We start from the raw sequence: 27,813 nt of genomic DNA, 5'->3' as shown, positions 1-27,813 counted from the left end.
CTGGACCGAAGAATAACCTGAACTATTTTTAGTCTGAATTTTGACTTTCACCTCTCTAACTCATTGTATTCAGACTCCATAATGCTACAAATATATAACTTGGTACTGCCAAATCACAGGAGGAGAGTGGTGCGCTTCCATTCACCTTTTATGGACCATTTCCTTTAACTCTAGATTAATAAGTATGCAAAAAAACACTTCTTTTACCATATCAATAAATGTAACATTCAAAAAACTAAACAGATCTGCATCTGAGAAAGAAGATTACCAACAAAAGTTATTTGTCATCATCGTGCAGCGTCTTTCAAAATGGAAAACAGAGGAAGGACAGGACACCAGAGAATATAGTTTAGTCAAGAAGGCTACTTTGCCAAATGATAGACTTAGTAGTTCAGGAAACAGTGGAAGGCGCCACCTTGAAAGCCTGTGGGCATAAAGTAGGTACGTCTAGCACAGAGGTATAAGGAACATTCTCAATATTCCTGTGAATAATCTCACTGGTAACCAGAAGGGATGGACCTCAGGAGTAGGGAGGCTGCAGAGAGAATATTGTCTTTCCATCATCTCTCTACTCTTTCATGGACATAATGGGCTAATAATCCAATGGGGTTCTTTTTATTTATACAAAGTGAAGGACAAAAACAAAAACAGGCATTTTACCAGCCACGGGGATTAGATACTGTCTGATCTGAGAATAGAATGGAAACCAACTCAAAATGAAAAAGCTTTACAGAATTCAAAATAAATGATCATGTTCTAAGAGCCTCATCCATGGAGACAGCCAGGTACACAAGCTTATTGACCCATAGCTGAGGCTACCTTGGAACTGACATTTTATCCCCCAAAAACACCTCTTTGTGAAAGCAATCATATTCCGACACTGAAATAATTACTTCTGAATATCAGGAAGGAAAAGGGAAACCTTACTCATTTTAACAATCTCAAACCTCCACTTTCCCAGAGAGAGTGAAAAGAGAAGTGTAAAAAAAAAGACACCACAACACCACAGGACCTTATAAGAGAGTTAAGAGCGTATTCATTAGAAATGAAATACAAAATACAATGACGCAGCAGGATGAGGGGCAGCAGGGGAACAAAAACCCCACCATTCCCTACCCTCACCCCAATCCAAGGAAATCACCTATATAATACAAATCAGAGACATCAAATGGGGTAGAGAAGGCGTTTTACAAAGTGATTTTCTTGCTATACAGAAAATAGATTATTTGCTGGAAGTCAATGCTGAGCTGTTAGGGGCTCAGGGCCATTAGTGCTCAAGAACATGCCTAAAGGTACACTGGCCCCTACTATTTTCCCATGAGTTTGTTGAACACACTGTAGATCTCTGGCTTTTTCTATGCAAGCTGTTCTGCTGTATTTTTCTGTAGCCAATCAGATGAACGCATCTGCTGCTGCAGGAGGCCAATGAGGTCACTGAGATTGGAATTGCCAGCACAGGGAGATTCCTGATGGTGGGATACGAAAATGACTTCATCTGTGCTATCTGCTTTGCCATCCTGATCTGACTGACAAGGCTGCTCCTTTTCCTCAGACAATATCTCCTGCTCTCGTTCTTCCAAAACCTTGCGGATCCGCTGCATACCTGCAATGGTAAAAGGAAAGGAAACATTAGTGGGTGAGTCTAAGTAAGATACAAATCCCTATCAGATCCAGAAAAATTTGGAGAATTGAAGGGAGAAAAAATGGAAAGACAAGAGGATAATAATTATAGGGTAGTTTAGGACTAAGGAGAGGAGGAAATGGTGCTGCAGATTCTCTAGTGGAAGGAAAAACAGAAGGAAGCATCACTCACCCAGCTGTAGTCGGTGGGTCTTGTCAGCAAAGATGATGCGGAACCATCCAGGTTCACTGCACTCGAAGGCTTTGCCACACGACAGGAGGACCTTGTTATCAAGAAAACGCCTCCAGAGCAGCATCTCCTCCTCAAATGTTCCTGTCCTAAGGTACTAGGAGAGTCACCAGAAGGGCCAGAAGTTAGTCACATGTAGGCTAACTCACAGAGACCCTCATGACTTTGTGATTCCCATGAGGTCTGTAAAAGCCAGGGGAGACACCTTTTACCTCTGAAACACAGCAGTACGGATATTAAGAAATGGAAAGGAAAGTGGTTTGAGAGCAGTAAGATTCCTGCAAGGAGGGAAATGCACAGAAATACCAGGCCACCCATTCCTCTGCTCATCGGACAACAGATGGGGCTTTAACAAAAAGCTTATCACAATATTGAACTTTCCCCTGGACAAAGCTGCACCATGTGGCTGCCCTCAACCCAGGAGAAGCCTCCTTTCCTAACAGTACCAACCTTTCGGAAATCAATCCAGACAAAGAAGCCTGCATTGCGGTTGAGAAAAGGAACCCCAAGTGTCTTCAGCTCATCTGTCACATACGTATGGGCAGCTTTCAGCCGGGCATGATTGGCTCTCAAGTACACCTGGTTGATCCATTCTAGCCAGGAGATTAAAAAAAAAAAAAAAAAAAATTAATCAAAAAGTGACTAAGGATAAAAATCACACATTGACTAAGGTTTCTAAAACAGTCACAGTGCCTTTTTACATTTCAACCTTCTGCAACTCCTTTTTTGTCTCCTCAAAAAGCAGAAATGGAGACAAGAATTATGTAGCAATTTCACATGTGTACATATCTTCTTTACCACTCTGCTGTGCTCATGGCTGGAGTGCTAGCACCCCAAGAGCAGGACAAAGCTAGAAGTCCCCTTCCATTTCCCTCTTCATACAAGGTTGCGTTCCCTGCTCTGTACAACATTTGCTGCTTTTACACATATAACTATTAGACTTCTTCAGAGCCGCTCCTCCATGTCTGCTGATGAAGAACTCTGCTGAGAGTTCCTCTGTTGTTGAACTGTCAGCCACAGCTTACAGAGGCAGCTTCAGGATAATAGACAGCTGCTGACCACACAAATAAGAGACCACTGGGGAAAGTAAAGGGACTGAATCTCCTGAAGTACCATGATAACAGGACGGCATGAGGATCCCACATTAGCTCACCTCTGTCCCTAAGCAGCTGTGCAACTTTGTGCTGGACTGGTCCACAGACCCCGTGGAAATAACACAAAGAAGCCACCGCATTAGCAACATCTTGGTTCTCTGTATACAAAGTACCAAAACGAATCCCAGAGACAGCAAAATCCTGCAGAAGACACATAGAGACTGTACTGAACTGTACTGAACAGGAAGTTCAAGTAGGAATGGGTTCCTACTAACACTGCTTTGTTCTTTCTAACCCAAGGAGCCTGAGGACAGTAGTAAGGAAGCCAAAGCACAGCAGCAACTGGCACTCACCTTGCTTATACCCCACATCACATGAGTCCTCTGTGGATCAGGCAATCTGTATGTAGAAGGATGCAGATGGGCAATTAGTGTCATAGGTGCTGAAGTTTTGGATCACCAGTGCAGCATTGCAAAAATAGAGAGGCAGCATTACACAGTGGCAGTGCAGCAGAGATCATCAGTCAAGCAGGGAAAATCCAAATCCAACCTGCCCTTAGAAATAAAGAACTCCCAGGAACTAATTTTAGACACCACTTTTAAGTATTCCAGATGTAAGTACTTCAAATACTCACATTAAGTGCTGTATCTTTTGCGCAGATTTCCTGCACATACAGTTTGCAAATACTAAAAATACTAATACTAAAATACTAATACTAAAAATTGATACATTTTCTAAGAATTTGAAGTAATTTTCTTTCTTTCAAACAATAATACCTTGAAGAAGGATATTCATAGTTGCAGAATATCCCAAGTTGGAAGAGACCCATAAGAATCATCATTGATACCTAATAAAACCCATTCTCAAACCTCTAATAACACTGATTAGTCACTACTGTACGAAAAGAGAATGTAAACAGCAACAGAAAGTCTTTACAGTCATCAACAGAAATAAGAGAAAGAGGTAGCAATACTGGGGTAGGAAAGAAAAAGCCTCACTTTCAAGGAATGAAACATCCATTTCCAATTTTCTGGGGACTGTCACAAGCAAATATGAAAGCACACACTAAAAAAAAAAAAAAAAAAACCCAAAAAAACATACCACAGAAAATTAACCCACATTTTTCTTGCTAGAATTTTCCCTACACTTGAAAAAAATGCATTTGCCATTCAGAAATTATGGAAATAAAAATTTTTTAAAAAGCCCACGATATAAGGCAGATTCAGAATTTGCTAGCTCATGACTTAACTTCCAGTCACAAGTTCTCAGCAAGGCATCATGTTGAATTGTCACTGGAAGATGGCCAGGGAAGTAGGAGCTGATTTTACCTGTCCATGCCCAGGACACTGTGAAACGTGGCTGATTCATCAAAAACTGACAGCATGTAGATCTCATCTACTATCACATGCAATTCGTGTCTGCAGAAGGACAAAATGGAAATCAGAAAAGAATGCTGCTTCTGGCTGAGAAGCAAAGAGAAATTGAGAACCCTGCAAAGGCTACCTTTATACATCAAATTCTGCAACACAGAGTATTTTTTCACAACTCAGAAGGTCTATTATATTGAACTATGTACACTGAACTGATTGGAGATATATCCAGATAATTGTTACCCACTGCAACTGTGTATAATGGGATAAAATTTCAGTCATTTCCATTGTGAAAATTAACTCCTATATGTACTACCCCTCTAAACCACATTGTGTTGTTGTCCATTTGAAATTGGCCAATTGCAGAGAGCATTTCGTGGTGAAGATGGGCAGCCATATTCAAATATTTCTTATTCTCTGCACATACAGAGAAAATGAGAGGAAAGAAAGTCAGTTTCCTACCAAATACACAGCACCACAGTGTTTGCTAGGACTGTCAGTAAAACTGCTAATATTCCTTGATGCAAGTTGCCTTGTCCCTCCAGCCGACTGGATGGTCCACACTCCCTTCTCTCCACCAGCCCACTCTCCTCTCTTTACTATCTCTATGTGAGGAGAACAGGTTTGGGTTTTTATCTTTTGAGAAGATATTCACAGATAAATTAAGGTACAGACCAATTAAGGTAAGGTAGACCATCAGGCTCTGAAAGCCGTATCTGCCTCTGGTTATCTCAGCCTTCCAAACCAGCATACCTTTTAGCAAATTCCAGGTAATCCCGTAGCTCTGACAAGGAGTAGATGTCCCCAAGTGGATTCTGGGGATTCAGAAGAATTAAGGCCCTTACAGTTACACCCTGCAGAACACAAACAACACGATAATAAGAGAGCATTCACCGTGGGATAAACTTTCAGTCTCTCCAAGGAGCAGTGAGCACGACGCAAGACTCTCCTTCAGCCTCTACTATGACATTTCACCACAAAAGTTAGATTTGGATGAAAAAATTGTAGCCACAAATGACATTTTTATAATGATGGCACTTGCAAAGTGAACTGAGGAAAATATGATAGAATGAATCTATGAGTTTGAAAACGGTGAGTCTGCAATGATTGCTGCTCATTTATAAGAAAGATGCCTTCTCATATTCTCAGCATAAAAGAGAATTCTCTCTGATCTGTATCAGCATTGTTAAGTAGCAGATTACTGAAGATTGCCCGTTAATAAGGCAAGAAAAATAGCAATTTGAGGTACATGGATGTGAATTGCTCATATATAGAGCACAAGCGGCTGGAGTCAGAGCTGCTAATGATCTAAAGATGAAGCTAAACATACACTGGGTTTAGGACAATCTCAAAACTTAAAGACTAAATATTCAGACAGGTAGCACACATCCGTATTTACCTTCTAGATTTGCCCCTCACTACCTCCTGCAATTCATGCTGTTCTTAGTGGATAAATCTGCACTACTGAGTAGAGCAGTCCATTTTGGGTAACCCAGCTGGCACTCCTGAAGAAAAAACCCTGTGAAGACCCTACATTTTAGTGCATGCCCAGGTATGCATGATACAGTGGGATTCCTCTGGGAAGTGCTGCTGAATATTCTACCACAAGAGCAGGAAGGATTTGCAAGCAGCCTGACCTCAGGTTGTCTATAAGGACCACGAGAAAGCCAGGTGCTAGGTTTTGAAAATGTTTTGCTCTTCAGGTCACATCTGGGACCAGCCATCTGAAACATACTGTAACCTTGACCAGTAATGTGAAGCTCATCTATGCTTACCTCTGCCTGGGCATCTTGCAAGGCCTTTTCCAGTTTTTCCACAGTAAGCTGGAAAGGCCGAGTGCTTGTTCCAGTAATCTGAAACACACCACAAAGATAAAATTAAAAAGGCCAAATCATTTCAACAATCTGTCTCAAAAACAAAACAAAACAAAACAAAAAACAAAATAAAAACATAGCAATAATGACTAGCATCCATCCCTTTTTCCTTTTTCACTACAGAGAGAATAAATACATAATATCAAAGAAATTTTCACCATAGACTGGCCACAGGCAGAGAATTCTCTGGGTATCCTTAACAACTAAAGCAATGTCAGATAGCCATGCATTCTTACACCTCTGGGACAGACCATCTCCTGTAGGACAATACATATGTCTGACACCAAAATGGCCATTTTTCCCCACCAGGAGTCATTATTACATATTTATAGGGAGCAAGACACAAGAAAAGGACAAGACTGGAAACTAGATTTATGGTCTTCAGCAAGTTTCTTGAAAATGATGTGTCCAATTTCTCAACCCTAAATGAAACCACAGGCTGCTGCCTAGCCTTGTTTTGAGTCCCCAAAGCTCGGCTCTTTCCTGTGCCAATTGTTTTTTAACTGTGGAGGTCGGTATTCCCTTTCCTCAACTCTTACCTTGCTGTCTAAATAGGCATACACCAGCTTGACGTTGCCATACAGGAAGACGCTCTGGGTGATACCACCATAAAAAGGAGTTGCAATCAGAACAGCCTCTGGAACCAAGACAACAGAACTTGTTAGCAACAGATTGCTGTCCTTCCTTCCCCTCTAACGGACTTCAGTTGAGCATGAAAGCTTTTTTACAGTTATGCACTTTGGAAATATTTTAATGTTACTACTCTTTTCTCCACTTTCTTTCTATATCAATTCTACAGTCTTCTGCAAAAACTGGGACACTTATACACATCCTCAGTATTCCAAGCATAAGCATAACCTACATTTCAGTAGATCAGTGCTAATTCCATATTATTTCACCTCCACAAAACAGTATTTAAACTAAGTAACACATTATTTCCAAGCAACAATAACAAAAAAAAAAACCATTAAATATATTTTCCAGCAAACCACTTACCCCCTGGATCACACAGGACTGTAGCTAATGCAGAAAACAAAGAGCCACAACCGTTCAGAACAATCACCTAGTGAAGAAAGAGAGAGACTAGTGATAAATACGTCCATAGAAACACCACCAACAAAATATATTTTCTCCCTAATCCTCTAGCATGGGTGTTCCCAGAACTTTCCTGCTGACATCTCACTTCTACCAGAAACAACATTAATCCTGGACTCTCTTTCATCATACTTTGTCCAGTTGCCTTTCTATTATTTGTTATGTCTTCTCTTTGTGATAATAGCAGATCCTACCTCCTGCCAAATTAGTGCAATAGAAGCATAGAGAAGCAAGTTTGTCTCCTGTTTCTAGAAGACTGATGCACAGAGGCCCCAGGAGTTTCAATCCAAGCGTCAGGTAGAATCTGCTGCCTTGGAGAGGCAATGATCAGTGATGAATTCAGTTTATGTGAAGCAGCAGTTTCTGCTGAGTTACTGCAGGCAGAAGAGAAGCAATAGTACCAGATCCTGCTGCCTCTACCACCCAGCAAAAGCAGGACTCATGCATGCACCAAGCCCAGCCTTCACCCCTCCTAAATCAGAAAGTCCTGCAAAGATTCACGTGTTGAAAATTTCTGTTCTTGCCAGGTAAAACTATCATTGGCTCAATGACAGATTTTGTCCTGAGGTGCAACAGCAGAATAGTATGAAATTAAACCCATCAGAAACAATGGACACTCTTTGTCAAGGCTGAGGAACATGAGCCCAGAAGGTCTCAGAGCTGAACGAGGAGATAAAAACACAAGCCTCTCTGGGAGCAATGGAATGAGGAGCTGGCACAAAGAAGTAAAGAATAAGGCAAATACACAGTAGAACTGAAATGTTTTGGCTGATGTGTGCAACAAAAGCAACTCAAATGGCTATGATCCAATCTCATTTACATGATAAAAGGCTGTCATTCTACAAAATCATTTGTTTAAAAAAATAAAATGAAATTGTTTGATAACAAATGGCAATACATTAGAATAGACACCAATGGAAAGTGGGTTACCCACATTTTCTGCCTTAAGAGGTGCAGGGGCCTTGCAGTAATAGGTCAAAAATCGAGCCACTTCCTCCCGTAAACTGAGAAAGACACAAAAGCAAATATTGATTCAGCTTATTCTCCAAGAGGCTGGGCTTCCCCAGGTCCACATCTCAGGAAAATAAAGCCAGGGCACAGTAAAATTTGACGCAGACTGCCCATGCCACAGATGTGACTGCTACACATGGCAAAGGTGTCACGGACAATGGCTATGGCTGCACAGACGTTTCTGAAAAGCATTAAAGAGAACTGAAGGATTAAAGTCCTCGATGTTAACAGGGCTTCAAAGAACTTTCTGGAGTTAGCTCATCTCTTAATGTATAGAAAATTAGCATCTTCTCTTACTTAAAATGATTTTAAACTGGATTTTCAAAGGATTTTAAGTTGGATGACCAATTACTGTTTTGAAAATAAAAATATGATCCTATGACCTAGAAGTTGTTTTAACTACTGTGTAAGAGAAGCAGTTCGTACCCATCCATTCTGTTTTCAGACAGGTACTCAGAGAAGCATTACAGAAATGAGAGGACTTACAACATGTGTCCCTTCCAGTCGGGATACTGAAGCAGCAGTGGCTCCATGAGGTTCATATCGGCCTGTGTCAGCTGTGAGCAACAGGAAGACACGTTAAAAGCACAGTCACCAATTTTGGAAACAGAAAGAGACAGAACCCATGGGCAGGCACGCTTCTGCATAGACATGCACACACAACACTTCAACAGCCTTAAAACTGGACTGAGAAAGCCACTGACCATCAGAATTAAGGCAGCTCGGAGGGGCAAAGAACAGCAAGCTGATCAGTGATACTTCAACTCATAGGAAGTGGTGCCAAATTATTGTAGCCAAAACTTCACTGCGCAGAGATCTACAAAAAGGATGCCAAATAGTTTATTCTGTTCTTCAAGTCAGAATCACCTGAACTGTGTGAAAGCTTCACAGCCCCTTTTAAGGTTTATGTTTAGATAAGATATGCGGATTGCTTTTATCTAAACATTTTCAGGATTGCAATTTTCAGGGTTTCACATGATCCAGTTCTATGAAGTTGCAAGGGAAAGTGCAGTCGTGATCAGGGAATAGAGAAGAGGACATTTTATGTGAACAAAAAGGGAACAAACAAATGTTACGTACAATGTACCTTGCAAATATTTGATAACTACCAAGTCTGTGAGTTAATACTAAAAGGAGTAAGTAACAAGTAAGTGACGGTGCAAAGGGAGAGGGATATTTAACATGCAGTGCAAAAGTCTATAAGAAATAACAAATCCACAGCATTCTGTATCAGTGCTTAGTAACTTGTGCCAAGCTCTAGTGTTCAAAGACACTGTCCTCATCCATCCCATGCAGAATTGACCTGACATATGAGATTAAAGTTCCTTCATTCACACGCAGATGTTCTTGATGTCTGGGTAGCACAGAACTACGTCTCCTTAGACCTCCCTACTAAAATTATCTAGATAATGCAACACAAAACTACCAGCAGACTCGGCCAAAAATGGCCATGCAGTAATGAAGAGGAGAACCCTTCCGGATAATTGTCTAAGGATTAAGAAACCAGATGGGCCAACCAAAATGAAGATTATCTGAGATCTCATACCACTGAACGTTAGCCAATTTAAGGGCCAAAAGTTGAAGGCAGAAATCCAATACATTATTTTACTCTGTGGAAACTGAGTACTTCCTGTCCCCAACAGCAACAAAGTTTTTTTTTCCTACAATCTCAGCTGATGCTGCAGTCAGTGAACCCTTTCTGTAACTCTGGGCTGTGATGAAGAAGCTGGAAGCAGTAACTTCTTGCCACGTGCGTGACAGCTCATCATACTACAGCTCATTTCCACAACCAGGCTAATGAAGACGTGACTTGCTGCTGTCTCCCTCTGCACTACTTGCTGCAGACACTGTGTTAGTTTAGGGAAAGGATGGTGAAGGAAGGAAGGCACAACCTACACAGCCCATAGGGCACCTTCTGAGAGCACAGCCACCAGGCAGCAGCTCTGCCTTACCTGTTCCTTTAGCTGGAAGGCCAAGCGGTGGGGTAGCATCCCCGAGTCAATGGTGTGGGGGGAAGGAATAAAAGGAACATTTTGAGGGTGGGAATTGGTGGAATGGGAGTAAGAGCGAGTTTCAAGCTGCAGAGACCAACTGTCAGACACTCGGCTACCTTCCCCCCCCCAGGCAGCTGCAGCTAGGAAAAGGGCAGCCTTCCCACCCAGGGGGCTGAATCTGAGCAATAATTTTAATGAAAAATCAAGAAACACCCCTTGAAAGCACAGCTCTGTTGTTCTTTTTGCCTTTTTTTTTTAATGAGAAAAAAATGCCACTTTTCATGGAACTGAACAAAGCATCCAACTAGCAGCTGCCCCAGTATGATTTCAAGAGATTTCATGAGATGTCACATTCGCTGCTGCCATCCTCTCAAACTTTAGATGAGTTCTGAACTGGGTGCTCAAACTGTGCAGCTTCACAACAGAGTCAACTTCCTCTGTCCCAAGCTGTGAAGGTTCTGGAAATTAAATAGAGTCTGAAGTAGTTCTGAAACCTCCGTATTAAATAAAATATGGTCAGTAGGAGAAAATGAAATGCATCTTATCTTCACTTAAGTACTGAGTCTTAAATATCTCAAGGAGCCAAGTACACCCTTTCCAGGGAAACACAATGAAAGGGAACAGAAAACTCCCTGCTTCTGTCCTCCTGGAAAAACAACATCAATAAGTGTACAAATAGCTGGATTCAGAAGTGGCTTTCCACAGTAAGAAATTCATGAGGAAAAATTTTACCAGAGAAACCCTAACAATAGCAATGACTCTAGGAAAGACACTGAGGAGAAACCACGTATTATATTTGGTATTTCTCTTACAAACAGGACTTACCCGTTTGGACATCAGGTCAAAGCAGAGCTTATTCTCACTGGTGCCAAAATTAATTATACCCTAGAAAAAGAAATAGCGTATCATTTATGGACACACATACACAAAATCAACACGCATGTACATCACCTTAGCTGTCATTCCACTGAATTGCCCCCAAAAAGCCTACCAAGGAAAAGTCACAGCACAGTTCACATAATAGTATATAATTAGAGAGGTATATATGCAGGTGTGTGCTCACAGACATATCTCAGACACTCAGGCTCTTAGGCAATAAGCTTTCTGCAAATGGATGAGTACTAACAGCTCATTCTTCTTTACAGAATGTTTAACTTATTCTTGAATTCACCCATCTGTGCATCTAACTGCAAATACGTGTGAAACACTTCTGTGAAAACTGAGGTTTACGCTTCTGCAGCAGTTTAAAGAAATGTTTTTGAAACATTTCTTCACCTAAATTTAGTTGTTTATCAGTCCTTCTGTTCCACTCCACTCACTCTTTCAAATGTCACATAGCACACAGTCATGAAGAGTGGTTAAAACATTAAGTTTTCCCCTCTGGAGAGGCAATTCTACAGCTGCAGGGCTAGGGTTCTGGCCCTGCTTATTAAATCAGTCATAGGGTGCTGAAGAACTCCAGTCCACCATCACATACTCAACACTGGAAGAAGCTGGATAAACAAATTAAAAACATAAAATGTTTTTAATTTAAACACAAAATGGAGTCTAAACAATTGGAAGTGAATGGTGCTACTAAAGGTCAAGTCCCAATTTAGGTGTTTATCTACTTTTCACATCGTTAGTAGAAGTTAGTGGAAGAGCTAGCAGTTTGTGCCTCATAACACATCCCTTATCAAATAATTACTGTGCTTTTAGATCTTATCTAGTTTGCACCCCCCCCCCACCTCCCTACACCATGACTGCAGTTAGGGGTCGGAAAAAAACATTCTGACATTTTCATGTTGTTCAGGATCGGAATACTGGATCTATTTAAAAGTAATCCCCAGATAAATCACGACTTCCATTCACTGTATTTGTTACTCATTCAGTACCAAACATTAACATTCAGCTTCTGTGCCGCCAGGGGGTGTGCGAGGAGCTGCGTACCGAGCAGCGGAGCTGTAACGGGCAGAAAAAGTGCCGAGCGTTAGTTAAGAGCCTCACTCACGTTGGGGTTCGTGTCTTCATCATACTTGTCAGCGTGGTACGCTTTGTACCCCTCCTCGTCGGAGCCCCGGAAGATGTTGGCGACGTTACCGCGAGCGGAGAGGTATGGGCTGCGCCGGAACTCCTCCGGGGGGCAGAAGCCACACATGTCGCCCCGGCTCACCGCCAGCCCTCCGGCCCTCGGCCACCGCTCGTCGCCTCTTCCCACCCGGCCCGTCAGTTCCGACAGCGTTTGGCTGAAGTCCAGGCCTGGAGGCATGGCCAGGGAAGGGGATGCGCCGCCGTGGCTCCGCTTCAGGATGCTGAGCATCTGGGCGAAAACGCTGAACATGCGGAACTCGTGCTCGCGCTCCAGCTCGAAGCGCCGCTGCTCCAGCTGCATCCGCCGCTCCTCCACGTCCAGGTCCCGCTGGAACCGCCGCTCCTCCATCTGCAAGAAACGCTCCTCCATGGCCCGCTGTGACGTCAGGGTCTTCAGCAGGAGCTCGTCGAGCGGGTCCTTCACCCGCTGGCTTTTCCGCTTCTTCCGCAGGCGGTGCAAGGTGGAGAAGCCGGGCCGAGGAACTGCGTTCTGCATCCGGGATGAGTTGGCCATGCTGGGCTCACTGAAACCTGTGGTTGTGTGAAAGCGGGAAAAAATGAAACACGAGGTAAGTTAAATGGCATAGGTGTGCTTTGCTGCTTCCCGCTACCTGACCTCGAATACACTGCGGCAGGATTTGTGTGGAAAACAAAGCAAAATCAGTCAAGTACATCTTGGAGTTTGTAACTTTGTTTGCAGTCTTTGACTTCACACGCCAGGCTCACCACTGTGCTGCAAGCCACTGCTCTAGCTCTCACTTGCTTTCTGAATTAACCCCAGTGATCACTACTGGGCTTAATTCAAGGATCCTGCCATCGGCTACCCACGCACTCACCATGGTGAGGAGGACATAGCTCAGAATGACCTGGGTTGGAAGGGACCTTAAACATAATTTGGTTAAGATAACTATAGCCGTTCTTCCTGATCTCAAAAATGAACCTCATACTGACTATCACCCGTCTTCTTCCCAAGAAAGCTGAACTCTTCCATCAGCCTATCCTAGACTGGTTGGAAATCACCACGATCTCCAGAGTCTATCTTTCTGTGCACCCAAACAATGGCCAAATGCACTCCCAGCACAGAGTTCTCATCTCCTGTAAACAGATCAGCTGTTTCTACCAGTGATTTCCAAAAACGTCTTCTTTCCAAGTTCTAGTCAGCAGATTAGGAAGCTGGGCAATGATTATTCCAAGTATTCTCTGTTGCTGAGTATCCTAAAAGATGAGATGTGGAAAACATTCAAATAGAACATAAGAGAAGTTTCACCTGCAGGTTTACAGGTTGCAACGGAAGAAGAGGGTCTCCTTATACAATTCAGCATGGGGACTGCAGACAGCCCTGGTCACATTCAGTCAATACCAAAAAGCATGCAATTTTTCTTTTTTTTTCTTTTTTTGGAATAACGCATGTACTGTCTGCATTACACAGGGAAATCTAGCACAAATACCTATCCCAGCTTAGAGTAGATGCTCCAGTCCTTTGGAGTTCATATGCAGTATTTAGCCTAGAGCAGTAACTGTAGATTTTATTTACCTGCGCCAAGACGTGTCAGGAACTGCCAGAAGGCAATTAATACTGTTACCAACCTTCTACTTTAAAGCTTTCTGGGGCATGAAAAACAAGGATCAGTGCAAAAAAAACAGGTGTCTCTCCGTGCACCAGAACAAAACCCTCTCTTTCTGGGAAACAAGGCAGCAACCCTATGCTGGAATGCAGAAGTCTATCCCTACCTGAAGGTGAAACACTGGTTTCAATGGGAATTTCCACCCTGGAGATGGGAGAGTCATTCTGGGCCCTTTCCAGGAAGGCTCTCTCTATCTCGTGCTCTTCAGGGCAGCCCTGCTGGTAAGACACGGCTGCCGGGGGCTCTGGGCTCAGGCAGTGCTCGTCAGAGTTCACCTCCTCGCATTTGATCTCCATCAGTTCGGGGTGCTGGGAGTGCCCGAAGGGCAGGATAGGGGCGGCAAACTGGTGGTGGTAGCCGTCCATCACGCCGCCCGGCAGCACCTGGCCGGCCATCAAACCGCCGCCCATGGGTCCGTAGGCCAGCGCTGGCCGGCTGTTGAGCACTCGGTCCATCACGTCGTAGAACTTCCAGGTGCGGCCGCCCCGCGGGGCCTTGCTGTTGTCCTTGATGCGCCGGTACTCCAGCTTCATCTTCTTGATCTTCTCGCGGCACTGGTCCCCGGTGCGGTGGATGCCCTTCTCGCGGAGCACCTCGGCGATGCGGTTGAAGACGTGCTGGTTGCGAAGGCAGCTCTCCAGCTCCAGCTGCACCGACTCGTCCGCCCACAGCTGGAGCAGCTCCACCACCTCGGGGTCCGACCAGTTGCTGCCGCGCTCGTACTTCTTCCCCCGAAAATCCATCCCTCCCGGGGCTGCGGGCTCGCCCCTCCCCCCGGCTCCCGGCGCCCCGGGCCGAGCGGGGCCGTGCCGGGTCGTGCCGGGGGTTGCTGCCCGACCCCTCGGGGCTGCCCCTTGGCCGGAGGAGCCTCTCGCACCCGGTCCCTCACGGCTCCTGCCCGTCCCGGCCCCTCGCTGGCCGCGTACGGCCGCCGCCGCCGCGCTTGGCACGGCTTGGCACGGCTCGGCACGGCTCGGCTCGGCCCATCCGCTACAGCCGGGCGGAGCGAGCTAGTGGGGAGCCGGGCCGGCATGTTCACATCCGGGGTGACAGCACATGCGTGCAGCCTTATTCCGGGATAACTTTAGTCCGTGCCAGTCTCTCGCCGCGTTCCCGAGCCGCGCCGGGCTGAGCACAGCGGCACGGAGCCTCTCCCCGACCCCCACCCTCCTCCCTCGGCTCGGCCCGGCCCTGCCCTACCCGGCCGGTAGGGGCTGTGCGGGGTCAGGCCGTGCCGAGCCGTGCCGTGCCAGATCCGCCCCGCCCCCGGGAGGTGCCCGCTCCCCCAGTCCCGCCCGCCGCTCCGCCCCTGTGTCTCCGCCCGGCCGTGCCAGGCACGGCTCGGCTCGGTTTGGCCCTTCCGGGGTTCTACGGAGCGGTGCGTTTTGCTGCAAAAAGAAACCCGGCGGACAACGCGGGGAGCTCCCAGAAGGAGCCGTGCCTGTGCTTCGGCTCCGGAACGAGCCGGGCTGTCCGCGTTGGGACGCCATAGAGCACGGAGCACAGAACGGCACAGAGAACCCGCACGGCACCTGGCCGTGCTCCTGGGGCACAGGGTGCTGCGGCCGGGCCCTGCAGGGGGTGCTGCAGCCCCGCAGCGCGAAGCCCCGGCCCGGCGGGACCGCAGCGCCCCGGCCGGTGTCCGCGGCCGCCGTCGATGCGGGGCTGTCCGGGGCTCCGCGCACCGCGTGCTGCCGCTGTGTTAGTGCGCAGAGCTTCTGACCGAAAGCCTGAAATCACAGAGAGTCCCTGAAATAAAGCACACCGACCCAAGTGAATGCTGAACCTGCGTCCCCCAAGGCAACCCTTCCTAATTCTTCCATCTCTGCCGTGCAAAACCTTTACAGCTGCCTTCTCCTAGGCTCCTTATTGCGTCGGCAGCCGAAGCAGGTGTACCGTTCACCTGGTGCTACCAGGTGCCTGTTTTTATAAGCAGACTCAGCATACGGCCGTGAGAGAAGCCGAGGTTTGTGAGACTCTGTTCCCGACATACGCCTCGAGACTGCCCACAGAGGGCAGTAGGAGAGCCTCCAGAAACCTCTGTAAAGCAGAGCTGGGCAAGGAAGGGAAGGGCAAGAGAATCGTTGTTATTAAGCACCTTGTTATCCCGAGACAGACTTTGGGGGGATGGGGAGGAGGAGTTAATTTTGTAACCAATTAAACAGCACGTTGGGTTTTCTGTAAGTTCTGGGCAGGAGCACTGGATGTGCCCAAGTGCTGGGTGTTTCCCACCCTCACACTCAGTGCCCAGTCCACACAAAGACCAGGGGAACAGTGTTTTTTCCATTTTCTGTGGGAACGGCTGCTGTAAGAGGCAGGCCTGCGCAATGACACAATCCCATCAGTGCATCCCACTCATGGGGTTACCTGGAGCAGGAAGCAGAGGTGCTGTGGGGAACTGTGTCAAAGGCTTTATTGGAGTTCAGATAAGAGACATCAGTGGCTCTTCCCTTCTTCAAAGACATCCAGGTATCTGGATTCTTGTAGGTCCAGCTGTCATAGCAACATTTCTGTGGGCAGTGGCTGACTATGGGGGAAAGCCGTGATGAAGAGAGTGGAAGAAGGTAATGGCTCTTATTGGTACATGAGCACTCTAAGCTACTTCCCTCTTGACATGCTGTTTATATTAGCCCATCGTGCATTTTTATTTGTTTGGTTTCTTTGGTTTTTGGCCGTTGCCTCTTCTCAGGCTGGATCCGGTCAGTACTGCGAGTTCTTCACAAGGAGACATGCAAATGTTTTCTCCCTTCTGTCCACTGCCAGAGAATGATGCGACCAGGTCAGGGCCCACAGACACAGCCAGAAGCCCCTCAGCTGCATGCAGGCCTTGAAGCCCATATCTGCAGATCTCAGACATCCCAGCTTGATACGAAAATTTGATTGCTCTAATCACAGAAAGTTGTGTTTTCTGACTTGGTTATCCTTTATTCGTAAAGAGATACTAACACACTAGCAAATCTCGTTGGGAACACAGTGACAGCCTGCAGGGATGTACGCGTTTCTTTGCTCTGCAAAGTCACGACGTGTTCACACCAGAACTGCACCACTGAGGTAAACTCAAGTGATAAAATTTCATAGGCAACCATGCAACAAACCCAGGTCTCAGCCTTTCTCCCTCTCCCTGGCTGCACTGTCCCTCCACTTGCTGCAAGATTTTGCCCCTCCAACTTGTAAGTAATGCATATTAAGGATCTGTCACCATTTGCCTTAAAAGAGAAAAACGAAAGGCAAGGAAAGGAGCCAACTAACTGGCCCTTATCTAGTGTTAAATATAGACACAGTGATCTTCCTTTTTGGTCTGGTAGGGAAAGCAGTTAGATATAACTACGGGTGAGAATCCTCCTGTATTTTCTTTTATAATAACAAGCAGTTTACATAGCTCGTGTAGTTATTTCAGGCAGAAGCTGAAACTGGGATCATGTTTCCCATAGCATGACCTGAGCAGGACCTGTTCATCCATAGTCTTTCCTAACCAGGGGTCAGAAATGCCAGCAGCAAAGATTTTTGCAGGGGAAGTTAAGTGTTTATGTACAGTGGGAAACCGAGTTCATAACAAGGCTGTTCCCACACAGCTGTAGTGCTGCCACGGGTGTCCTTGGTTTGCTCATGGCTCAGTGCAGCTCAGCCCCATTCTGATGCAGCCTCGCTGCACTGATGGTGGATCACTGTCCTCATCCTGACCTTCTTTTCTGCTCTGCCAGGCCTGAGAAGAACATACTACTCATATTTATGGGTAGCTTTGTGCTAGAGGCTGAAGACACAAAACTTATATCACTGTTTGCTCACTGAACACAGAGCTGTGAGTGTAACCTGCATGTACCCATCCAGCTCAGCTGCACTCAGCTTCTTCCTGATCCAGGTGCAGTTCTGAAAAGGTAATATTCCCCTCACATGTTGTCAGTTCTGGCTACCTTTCTGTCTTTTTTCCTTTTTGCTTTTCTTTGTGTCCAGACAGTGAGAGCTGCAGACCTTCCTGTTCTCCCTCCTTCATTCTCCACATCTTGTGCAACAGCTTCAGTGATGTTGCCCTTAAGAACTCTGCAATTGCTCTTTGGATTCTAGGAACATGATCTGTCCTCCTGTAAATATCAGGGCATTCAGAAAGCAGCCTGAATTACAGTGAGACAACATGGTCCTGCTGACCTCCATTACACCAGCTGTACGACGTGTTGGTGCCTCATCCAACTAAATCTTGTTTTTCCAAATTTGGTGTGGAAATTCCAATCTTTAAAAGGCAAAGTTTTCAAGGAGGTTTGGAGAAATCACTGCTGAGTGGCTGTGGAAAGGACTGAGTGACAGGGAAGCTTCTGAACTGCCTGAAGTCAGTTTCTAAGCAAGCATAAAGTTTTTGCGAGCTTATCATTTCAGTTCGATTAACCACACTGAATTGATTGCTTTCTGGAAGGTAGACATGAGCAGGAGTTATAATAGCATCAGTATCTGATACCATTAAGTAGATATTTGTCAGTGCTGCTAGAAGTCTATATTCCCTTCAGAGTAGTGTGTGAACAAAAAAACTGGCTGTGAAAAGAAAAACAGAACTGGATAAAATGGACAGGATGGAAGACAGTTCTCTCAAGACTGCAAATCCTTCCACTTTTCCTTGTGGATGCAAAACCTGAATTTGACATTCTTCTAAAGACAGCAGCTCCCAGGCACTTAAATTGCAGCAGATGAGAGGATCCTCTTGCCCTGATAGACATGCAACCTGTTGTTACTATTTGGAAAGTAAAATAAGGCTGAAGTCATCAATAAATGCACGCAGGTACCTCTGCTATGTTTCCAAAAGAGCTGCAAAGCTTCTCTCATCATAGAACATCATCTCCCGCCTCTTCTCTTTGTCTGGCACGGACCTGCAGTGATGCAGCCCAGACCACTGCAAAGCCAGATTGTCAGCAGCTTGAGACTGGAAGAGGAACCTTTTTGGCCCAAAGGGCCGTCTGGTTTTTGCAGCTATGCTGTCTACGTTCTCTGATGTGCTCTCTTGTTATTTACTTCCCTACCTATAGCAGCATTACTGTGACACAGATCCTGGAAGACACAAGCATTTTGTATCTCCAGTTAAAAACTCCCCAGTCTCCCTAAGCAGCCTGCTCAATATACTCACTATGAGAAAGGTTTTCTAATGTCCAGCCTGTATGTCCTCCACCACAGCACAAGGTGTAAAGGAGATTTTTGTCCTATCTACCACCAACTGAAAAAAAGTCTTCATTCTTTTGCAGCAAGTGAAGAGGTTAGCATGCAGTTTTCTCAGCAAACTCAAAAAAAAAAAAAAAAAAAAAAAAAAAAAAAAGCAGAGATGATCCTCTCTAGACTTCTGATTATTTTTGTTTTTCTTCTCTAAGCTCTCTCATAAACCCATCTACAGCTTTAGGGAAATGTGGTTGCTACAGTCAAGCATAATACTACTGACAGAGCCGCATCAGTACTAAACAGAGAGAAGAGGCTTTTTCAGAGATTGTACTCATGTCCATCTCTCCAAGGATAACACTGATCTCTGAATAGAGAAATATATTCATACTGTGACCCGTTAAGACCACTAAAACCTGAAACTTTCCTACCTGCTCTCCTACAAGCTGTTCTCTAACTTGTATTTCTTCAGTGGATTATGTATTTCTGTGCTGTGCCTGTCCATATCAATTCCTTTTCTGTTTCGTCCCCCAGCTTCTGAAGACCACTTTGACTTCTGATCCTGTTCCCCATGCATTCCCCATGCCTCCTGGCATGACAGTGTCATCAGGCTCAATGAAAATCATCTCTGTTGCACTTACAAAGCCACTAAGAACAAGACTGAGCAACATAGGAGGGTCCCCTGCAGCCCCCTTCCCATCTGATGCAAAACCCTAAGGACTTTCTTGCAAATAGGCTTCTCTTTGAGGCTGTGCATCCATATTCCACCAGTTTTACCCAGAGTGTATATATATAGCTGGTTTGTGAATATCATGGAAATGAGTGTGAATAGCCTTACTGTAGTGGGAATAAAGGAAAACTCCTTTTTCTTCCCTGATTGCTTACTCTGTCAGGAGGAAAAAAAAAAAAAAGAAAAGAAAAGAAAGAAAAAGGAAAAGGACAGTCTGCTCTGGTAGGATTTCTTCTTGACAGTCCTGTATGCCTGCAGCTTATCACCTTGTTATCTTCAAGACTCTTACGCACAGATCATTTGTTCCACTTTTTCCAAGAACTGGGATGACTTCTGTTAGGTTCTTTTCACCTCTTTCTCTCTCTTTTCTTCAAAGACAGTTATGTGTATCCTTTCCCTACATTTTGGAATCTCATTCATTTCCCATTATATCTCAGCAATAATTCCTAACACTTATGCTGATGTTCAGCCAGTTGGTTCCCTAAACACTGGACTTCGTCAGGTTCAGTGAATATGAAGTATCTCAGCAATCTCCAATCCATCAGAGATTGTTTTCCCCAGTGCTGCTTCTGAGCCAACCCATTCCTCAAAGCAGAACACCGCACATGCTTGGTCTGACCTCATTATCTTTTCCAGACACCACCATTCCTTCACACTCCCGTTGCAGAAGCATCATACACTGATTAGCAAGCAAAGACTTTGCATTACAGTGGCAGGATGTTCTCACGAAGTTCTGCTGGTCCGGAGCTGGTTTGATCTAACAGGCAGCTCCTGCACCCCAATACCCAGTATGTTCTCCCCCACCAGCCAGATTATGGTGAGCTGACTAACAGTCATCTGACTGCACTGGTACAGTTCCAAAAAGAAGGAAAAAGTGACTCAAAAATCTAGCTGCTAGTCATCCCAGTATTGACTTCTACTTGGAAATACGTCATGAGTACTTAAGACCATAACCCAACAACACAGTTGTGCAGCTGTTCCCAATTTACTACTATAAGAAAGAGAGGCGTGGAGAAATTCAGTCACTTTCTAACAGTCAAAAAGGACATGTACAAAGAAATGCTGATAGAAGATGCTGGTTGTTTTGGCCAAGTACACTGCCCCAAATACAGCAACATCAGTTATGAAGATCTAGGCTACCTCAGAAATGAGCCAGACTTCTTGTCTAAACCTAACTTTATTAATATTTCTCAACAATTGGAGCTCTAAAGTAAGTCTCCTAGAAAAGGGGAGGTCAGGATGAATGTTTGTAAACATTTGCTGATTTGTTGTCTAAAGCAAACCAAAATATTTCCCAAACCTTATAGCTGAAGCAAAACACAGCTGGAGTAACATTTCGCTCTTACCTGTGGACTTAGCCAGCAAAAATAGGCTGTCAGTAAGTCAATCAGTCAGGTGTTCCCCTAGGATCCTAGGCACAGCTCCTGTTGTATCTCTGGCAAAAAGGCTGAGGAAATGCTCTTTTTCATAGCTGTTTACTTTGTCAGGTGTGCTCATTAGACCTGGATTGCATCAAGGAGCTCCCAGAAAAGCATGTGGGAGAATCACACCCCCCTTGCAGGCTTTTCCCAACCAGAGGGCATGTCCTTGTGCCCTCAGCTAGAGTCATGTGCCTTGCCCTATTAAAGAGCAGTATGTGCATTAGTTATCAATCAGCGGGCACAGGCTTCCTGGGGTGAAGGGAACACTTGGAAATTACAGCTATTGCTAGAAATTTCTGAAAACGATTCCTCTCAGGCTGACAGGGGCTTTTATTGTATTAAGTAAGAGGACAGAGTTTGCGTTGCTGCTTTTGGCAAACCTTCCCTTTAAGAACTCTGTTTCAGTTCAAGCTGTACTGTGTTCAGACGTTTTAACTGGATGATGTTTACTGAGCTGTTCTCAAGCAGTGATTCATTCTGAAGAACTTCAGAAAAGTTCTAAAAACATTTAAGAAAACATTTCTAGATTTTTCAAGTGAAAGGCAGTTGAGCTGCTCTCTGGTCCAGACATCAACAGCAATCAGTGTCCCAAGGAACTCCAACACACACTCTGCTTGCCACCCCAACATTCAGATTTGCAGAGATTTGAGGGTTTCTGTAGAGATCTCCTCCTAGCCTGAGACTGCCCCAAGCAAATTACCAGAGGTTGAAGCAATGTTTGAGACCCTGCTTTCCAGTGCAAGTTGAGGCCTCTTTGCAGGGACTCTCAAGCCTGCTGAAAACCAGTCCTCACTGCTGACATGCTGACACTGTTTTTCCAGTGCAGTACATGGTGGCAAAAGAATCTGTTCTGTTTTTGTAAGTGATTTTTAAAAATAGTTTTTCTGTTAGTGAGTCAGGGTCGTCATGCCCCAAATACACCCAGAGGAGGTGTGCAGTGCTCAGAAGCAAGTGGAAACTTTCCCCTGTCATTGCTGCTCAACTTGGTATGGGTGGGTGACTGCAAGAGATGAAAGAACATTTTCAGTCTCTATTTCAGTCCTCAGTGCATCTGGCAATGCTTTTGAAAGGCTTTTGTGCCACAAGAGTTGCACAGTGGGCATGGAGCAGAGGTCAGCTCCACTCAAATCCCCTGTCTGGGCCACTGGGATGTGGCCAAGATCACCACAACTTCACTGGCCCAGAAGAGGGAAAAGAGAACACCAGTGTTAAGAGGTGAGCTGAGTGGCCTCAACATGGGGCAGGTGTCTATAGCTAAGTCTGTCCTCACAGGCCTCCATCCTTCCTAAATTAGGGACAGGTGGGGAGAGAAAACAGTCTGACCCACGCTCCTATCAAAGTCTTGCAAACAAAAGCCTTACATCACATTCCCAACTTCAAATCCTTTGGTCTGTCCTATGCACATCAGGAGTATATTCCCCACCTTTAAGAGACCTTGCTTTAACGTAACTCACATTTGAGTTGCCCTTAAAAGATCCCTTGCTGTCTAGATTTAGTTCACTTCCCTTCACCCCGTCATCTGTGGTTTTGAGTGCATTGCAACAGGCTGAGAAGTATAATTATCAATAGGGTAATTACACCTGCAGACCTTCCCTTTGAAATGTGTGCTTTATCACCATCTTGCTTTCCTCTGTTTTCCCATGTTTCAGTTTAGCTCAAAACTGCTTTAGTTCAGAAGGGACCAAGCTTACAGTAACTTTTATGAAAGAAATTAGTTACATTTCAAGCCAGCTATTTAGAAATGATGAATACCACACAGAAGAACCATTAAGACTGTTTCTGGGCCAGAGGTCGTGACTGAAACAGGCTGTTTGTCCCACAAGGAAACCTGGCTTTTTCCCACTGGAAGCAAAAACTATTTTGGCAAGCAGAGGCATCATACATGGCAGGGTGTCCTGCCTGTGCCCACACTCCTTCAGTCTGATGGATGGGATTTTACTAACTCAGTCTCCATGAAATTCCTTAAAGTTCACTGTATTACAACACATGAAAACAGAGAAATGAGAGTATAATTATGTTCAGAGAGACAACAGTGTTTTTCAAGCCAGCTCTCCTCGCTAGCATACTTTGAACCTCTTTGCAGACAGATGGACACATTTTTCAGGAAGCGTCAGAGTCTGTTTAAGCTAACAGCAATCTGCTTTGATTAGCAGTAGCCAGTTACAGACCATTCCAAACCCCATTTGCATCACCAACCTTTGAGGCAGGCGTCTTTGCTGAAGGAACATCAGTAGTTGCTTGATGCTCAGGAGGCAGTGTTGTCTCTTGCTTACATGTCTTCAGAGGGCACTGGGGTGGCAAACCTCCCGTCACGCTGGAGTCACCTCCTAACCATGTTGGCTTTTGCTCCAAGCCACTGGGGAAGAGTGAGAGATCCTTGCAGTCTCCATCCTGAAGTCGGGTCCAAGCCACGTGACTGTCCCATGTGGAGAACACACCAGATGCTCCCCAAGTGATGCTGGGGAAAAAGCACAGGTGATCTGCTGAGTACACAGTCAAGGTCTAGTCTCTGGTCCAAAACCAATCGTCGTTATTTACGGAACAATTTGCAGGAAGGGAGGAGAGAACCAAGTTTTACTTATAGCTTTTTGTAGATTTTTATCACCTCCAATATTAAAATGAAAACTGTAGATATTAACACACACAAAAATATGTCATTCCCTGATGCCTGGGTATCATCCAGTCTGATTCATAGAACCAGAAATTAAAACCAGCCTGTTTTCCACCGAAGATTTCATTATTGAAATGATTATTGAAATGAGTATTATTGAATTAGCAGATGTTTAGAAACAGTCGTCCTGACCCCCTGATCCTTTTCCAGAAGACTTGCTTTAAATTTCCATTTTTTTGGGGGGGGAAATAATAATAAAGTTGGGTTTTTAACTCAGGACATTAGTGATTTTAGGCTCATTCTACTTCTACCTTCATGCTACAAAGACCAGAACTAGGAAGACATTATCATAAATGTACATTAATACACACTGATATGTCTACGGAATGGGGGCATTAAGAAAAGTGGCAACAATCACAAGGTTGATGGAAAAATCCAGACTTTGGCAGATCAGAACAGGCCTGCTTCCTTTCCTGCTTGTGTTCAGTCAGACTGTTGGCTTCAGTCTTGTTCTTTCTCTCTCTCTCATCCACTGGGAATATATGTTTGTGTATCAACAGGCTTCAGAGGCTAACCCAAACCTCTGGGAAATTTTTCAAAGTGGTCTGGGGTAAGAAATGAGTTGAGTAGGATGGTGGCACCTTACCTGGAATGAGCACAACTGAGACAATACGGTGATCACAGAAGTTGATGGTTTAAGTATAGGCCCTTCTCAGCCTGCTCCAAGACTGCACAAACTAAGTTCATCTCATCCTGTTCTGAGGGATGCTCTGAGCTTTTTGGTGACGCAGCTTCATTGCTTTCTCCTAAATATTTAGCTGTGCAAACTCATGCTGTTCAGCACCAGAACGTCTCAAGATGGAAGAGGGAAATAAGCCTGTCTGGAGCTGAGCCCAATGTTTCTCTGGCAAATGTACATCAAATAAAACAAAACGTTTACAGACATAAATAAAAGATGAGAGATCAGAAGGGAGGAGGAACGGGGAACCCAAATCTTTCTTCTGCTGTGTTCAGCTTCAACTCAAACATAAATACTAGAGTGGGAAAAAGAGAAAATGATACACAGACAAGAATGTGAAGAAGCTCTGTGTTCCAGCACACTCTCATACTTGCCAGGAAGACCATCAAGAATAAACAGGTAACAGTGTTGTGTTACTTTTTACGAGAAATCTTCCATTTGTAGGAATTCTCTTAGCTTCTGCATGGCGGTGTCTAGCTGGTCTTTTCCCCAGCATTGGCTGATTCTGGATTCACAGATCCTGTCTACAACTAACCACAGTAAATAAGAGTCATTTTGCATCTCACACAACACTGCAGAAGAAACCTAAGACAGGACTACCAGGAAAAAATTCAGAGCTATTTGATTTATTTTAAGAATAAAATGATCTGTTTTAAACCAGCACGCTTAAAGCAAGTAGAAAATGATAGAGAACGATAGAGCTGCTCATTTACAGATCAGAAGGGAATCGGTTGCATCTCTCTTTCAAACTTCAGTTTTCTTTCTGATGTGGTCAAGAGACAGTAGCTTGTGGTTTTGGGTGGAACATCTGACACTCAAAAGTATCAGCAGATAACTTGATTGCTATCACCTCAAGCAACAGTCAAAGAGATGCCAGAAGAAAAAGGATCTGGTTTGACTTCACAGCTGTATTAAGATAAGATTTCATGGACTTTGAGACAATGTTTTATGTTCTTTTAGGCAGTTATAGCTCTATTTATTTTTTTTTAAATGAAACTAAGACATCACCGTCACCATATTCCTACCAGAGGGCAGGGATGTTGAGCAGTTGCCGCTGCAGTGGTTCCCAGAGATATGTTGATGATGATAATTTTTTTTCAGTTTCCCCATAATTAGGTGAATATTGGAATGGGAATGCAAACCCAGATACATTCAAAATACCCATTTCAGCAAGAAGGCTGCATGTGGGCATCTAGAAAAAGCAGTCATTTTCAGCATGGAAACATGTAAACTAGGGTTGGTGTAATTCGCTCAACACCCAGACAAGCCACCAGTAAGAGTCTCAGAAGATCTCAGCTGAAGAGAGAGCTGTGCAACGGACAGCTAGGCAAGATGTCTCAAGTGGCAATTTAAAAACAAAATTAAATCATTTGTGAGTAATCCAGGAAAAAAAAAACAACATTGTGACCAAAAACGATCAATCTTAAGGCATGTTGAAAAGATCACAAAAAGCTACCACAAATATAATGTAATTATAGGAATGATAGCAGTCTGCCCTGTGTAACAAATGTCTTCAATTTTCTCTTTCAACAGAAACAGTCAACTAAAATAGAAAAGAACCAAGGAAGCATAAGGAAGTCTGGGAGACAGAAATACACGTCCATACAAAATCACGGAGAGGGCTGCAAAGAAACAGTTCCAGAAGAGAAAGAAGACAGGTGAGCAGGGATATGGGAGGGATGCAGGAAAACTTGTGAAAGAGATCACTCAAGTATACCTAGTTACCTCAGTATGCAATTTAAGAACCAAGGAGCACTCGGAGCAGCTCCAACCAAGCTGATTCCCATGCTTGGTTCCTGCTAGGCTGACCCTACATTGAGAAGGTGTGCTACACCATGGTAGACAGCTCATTGCCTGAGCTGCTGGATCTCTGCTGCCACAGCCTCACGTTTTCATGAGAGACCGCCTTATACACCAGCTCCATTGGAGGGAGGGGCTGCTGCCATTCACTGCTGGATCTGAATTAACAAAAGGGCTTCTCTATTCATTGTTATTCAGCAACTTTGGGATTATCAAGAATAGAACAAATTGTAAAGATTGAATTTCTGCATTCATGATAAACTAGAACTAATGAAGGGGGTAATTAGGCAGACGAGTGTGTCTAGGGAGCGGGAGCCAATCTGGGACATGTGTGCTTGACAGAGCAATCGCAGAGCTCTGGGATGGTGGTGGGGATGTATTCCGGGAACTGGGAATTATGGAAACACTCAGAGCAGTGAGCAGCTGCAGTAATAAAAGCACATTCCAGATGCCAGGCCACATGAACTCAGGAGGAAACTTCAGGCAGGAATGGGAGAGCAAATGAGGAGTGGGGAGCTGACGTTACCAGGGATGCAGAGGACTGCTTCTGACCCCCATGTAGGCCCACCACCATCACAATTCTCTCTGCTAATTCCCCATGACACCCACCCCAATCACTAGCCTATAGGAGACCTGCCCCCTCTCATGTTAGAAGACTGTAAAAGCCCGTTCTCTGCTTTGTGTCCTCTTGCACAGACTCCCTCTTCCACAGCAATTAGGCACAACCAGACTGTGCTGCTCTGAACACAGCAGCGGAGCAGAACAGAGCCAGCTAAAGCTTTGCTGGTTTGGGGTTTCTTTGCAAACTGCAGTAAAGGCCAAGTCTGCTCTAGTTCACTAATGCCTTGTCACTCTGGGCTGTGTTTTGATCTTAGTATTGCACTTTGACCAGAGCAATTGAAGAGAATCCATCTAAAGTCCCCTCCCAGGAAGGTCTGCATCAGGGTGGCAACAGAGCCCTTGGAGAAGGGTTTGAACTCAGCAAGTTCAGCAACACCTTTGGGTTCTGGTGTCAGCTAGCTCAGACCCTGCAGGAGGTGGCAGCTTTATGCTTGTCCCTCACACCACAGCACCCAGGTCACAGGGGATATTATCTCCGCAGACTCTGAATTTTGTTGAGTGCATTGCATGCAGGGCCCTGCAGAGCTTACCACAGTGTAAACAGAAAGCAGATGGAGCCTAGGGTGCCTATGAGACTCTTCCAGCTGGGAGTCCATGGGAGCCAAAGAGGAAGCAATGAAGCTGCTGTCCCCAGGAGACCTGCCACAGCCCTGTCACCACTGCTCCGAGCACCTGGGGATCTGGGAGGAGGAGCTCAGCCCACAACGCTCAACCTTTGCCCTCTGTAGGATGGACAGGTTGGGAAATTCTCCCTCTTC

General features: G+C 45.0%; 1 protein-coding gene and 2 long non-coding RNA genes across 3 annotated transcripts; 2 read left to right on the top strand and 1 right to left on the bottom strand.

Annotated features, from left to right (window-relative positions):
* Positions 1 to 328: 328 nt before the first annotated feature.
* On the bottom strand, positions 329 to 15,275 carry LOC116229129 (putative inactive 1-aminocyclopropane-1-carboxylate synthase-like protein 2). The gene is made up of 16 exons (XM_031593363.2): positions 14,110 to 15,275; positions 12,299 to 12,909; positions 11,134 to 11,193; positions 10,267 to 10,278; positions 8,801 to 8,871; positions 8,238 to 8,307; positions 7,205 to 7,271; positions 6,748 to 6,845; positions 6,110 to 6,187; positions 5,088 to 5,188; positions 4,293 to 4,382; positions 3,318 to 3,363; positions 3,024 to 3,165; positions 2,321 to 2,463; positions 1,814 to 1,967; positions 329 to 1,603 (listed from the first exon to the last, which is right to left on the bottom strand). The coding sequence occupies exons 1-16, from the start codon at positions 14,744 to 14,746 to the stop codon at positions 1,356 to 1,358; spliced, it is 2,628 nt and encodes an 875-aa protein (XP_031449223.1). The 5' UTR covers positions 14,747 to 15,275; the 3' UTR covers positions 329 to 1,355.
* On the top strand, positions 12,858 to 27,149 carry LOC149917800 (uncharacterized). Its single transcript, XR_016466829.1, has 3 exons — positions 12,858 to 12,947; positions 26,168 to 26,292; positions 26,438 to 27,149. It is a non-coding gene; the product is annotated as an uncharacterized LOC149917800 (long non-coding RNA).
* Positions 15,906 to 17,080, top strand: LOC149917801 (uncharacterized). The gene is made up of 3 exons (XR_016466831.1): positions 15,906 to 15,969; positions 16,491 to 16,567; positions 16,693 to 17,080. It is a non-coding gene; the product is annotated as an uncharacterized LOC149917801 (long non-coding RNA).
* Positions 27,150 to 27,813: the final 664 nt, after the last annotated feature.

The sequence above is a fragment of the Phasianus colchicus genome, chromosome 5, assembly GCF_987193195.1.
Source record: "Phasianus colchicus chromosome 5, bPhaCol1.hap1.1, whole genome shotgun sequence".
Lineage (NCBI taxonomy): Eukaryota > Metazoa > Chordata > Aves > Galliformes > Phasianidae > Phasianus > Phasianus colchicus.
This window is presented reverse-complemented; position numbering and strand designations above follow the sequence as displayed.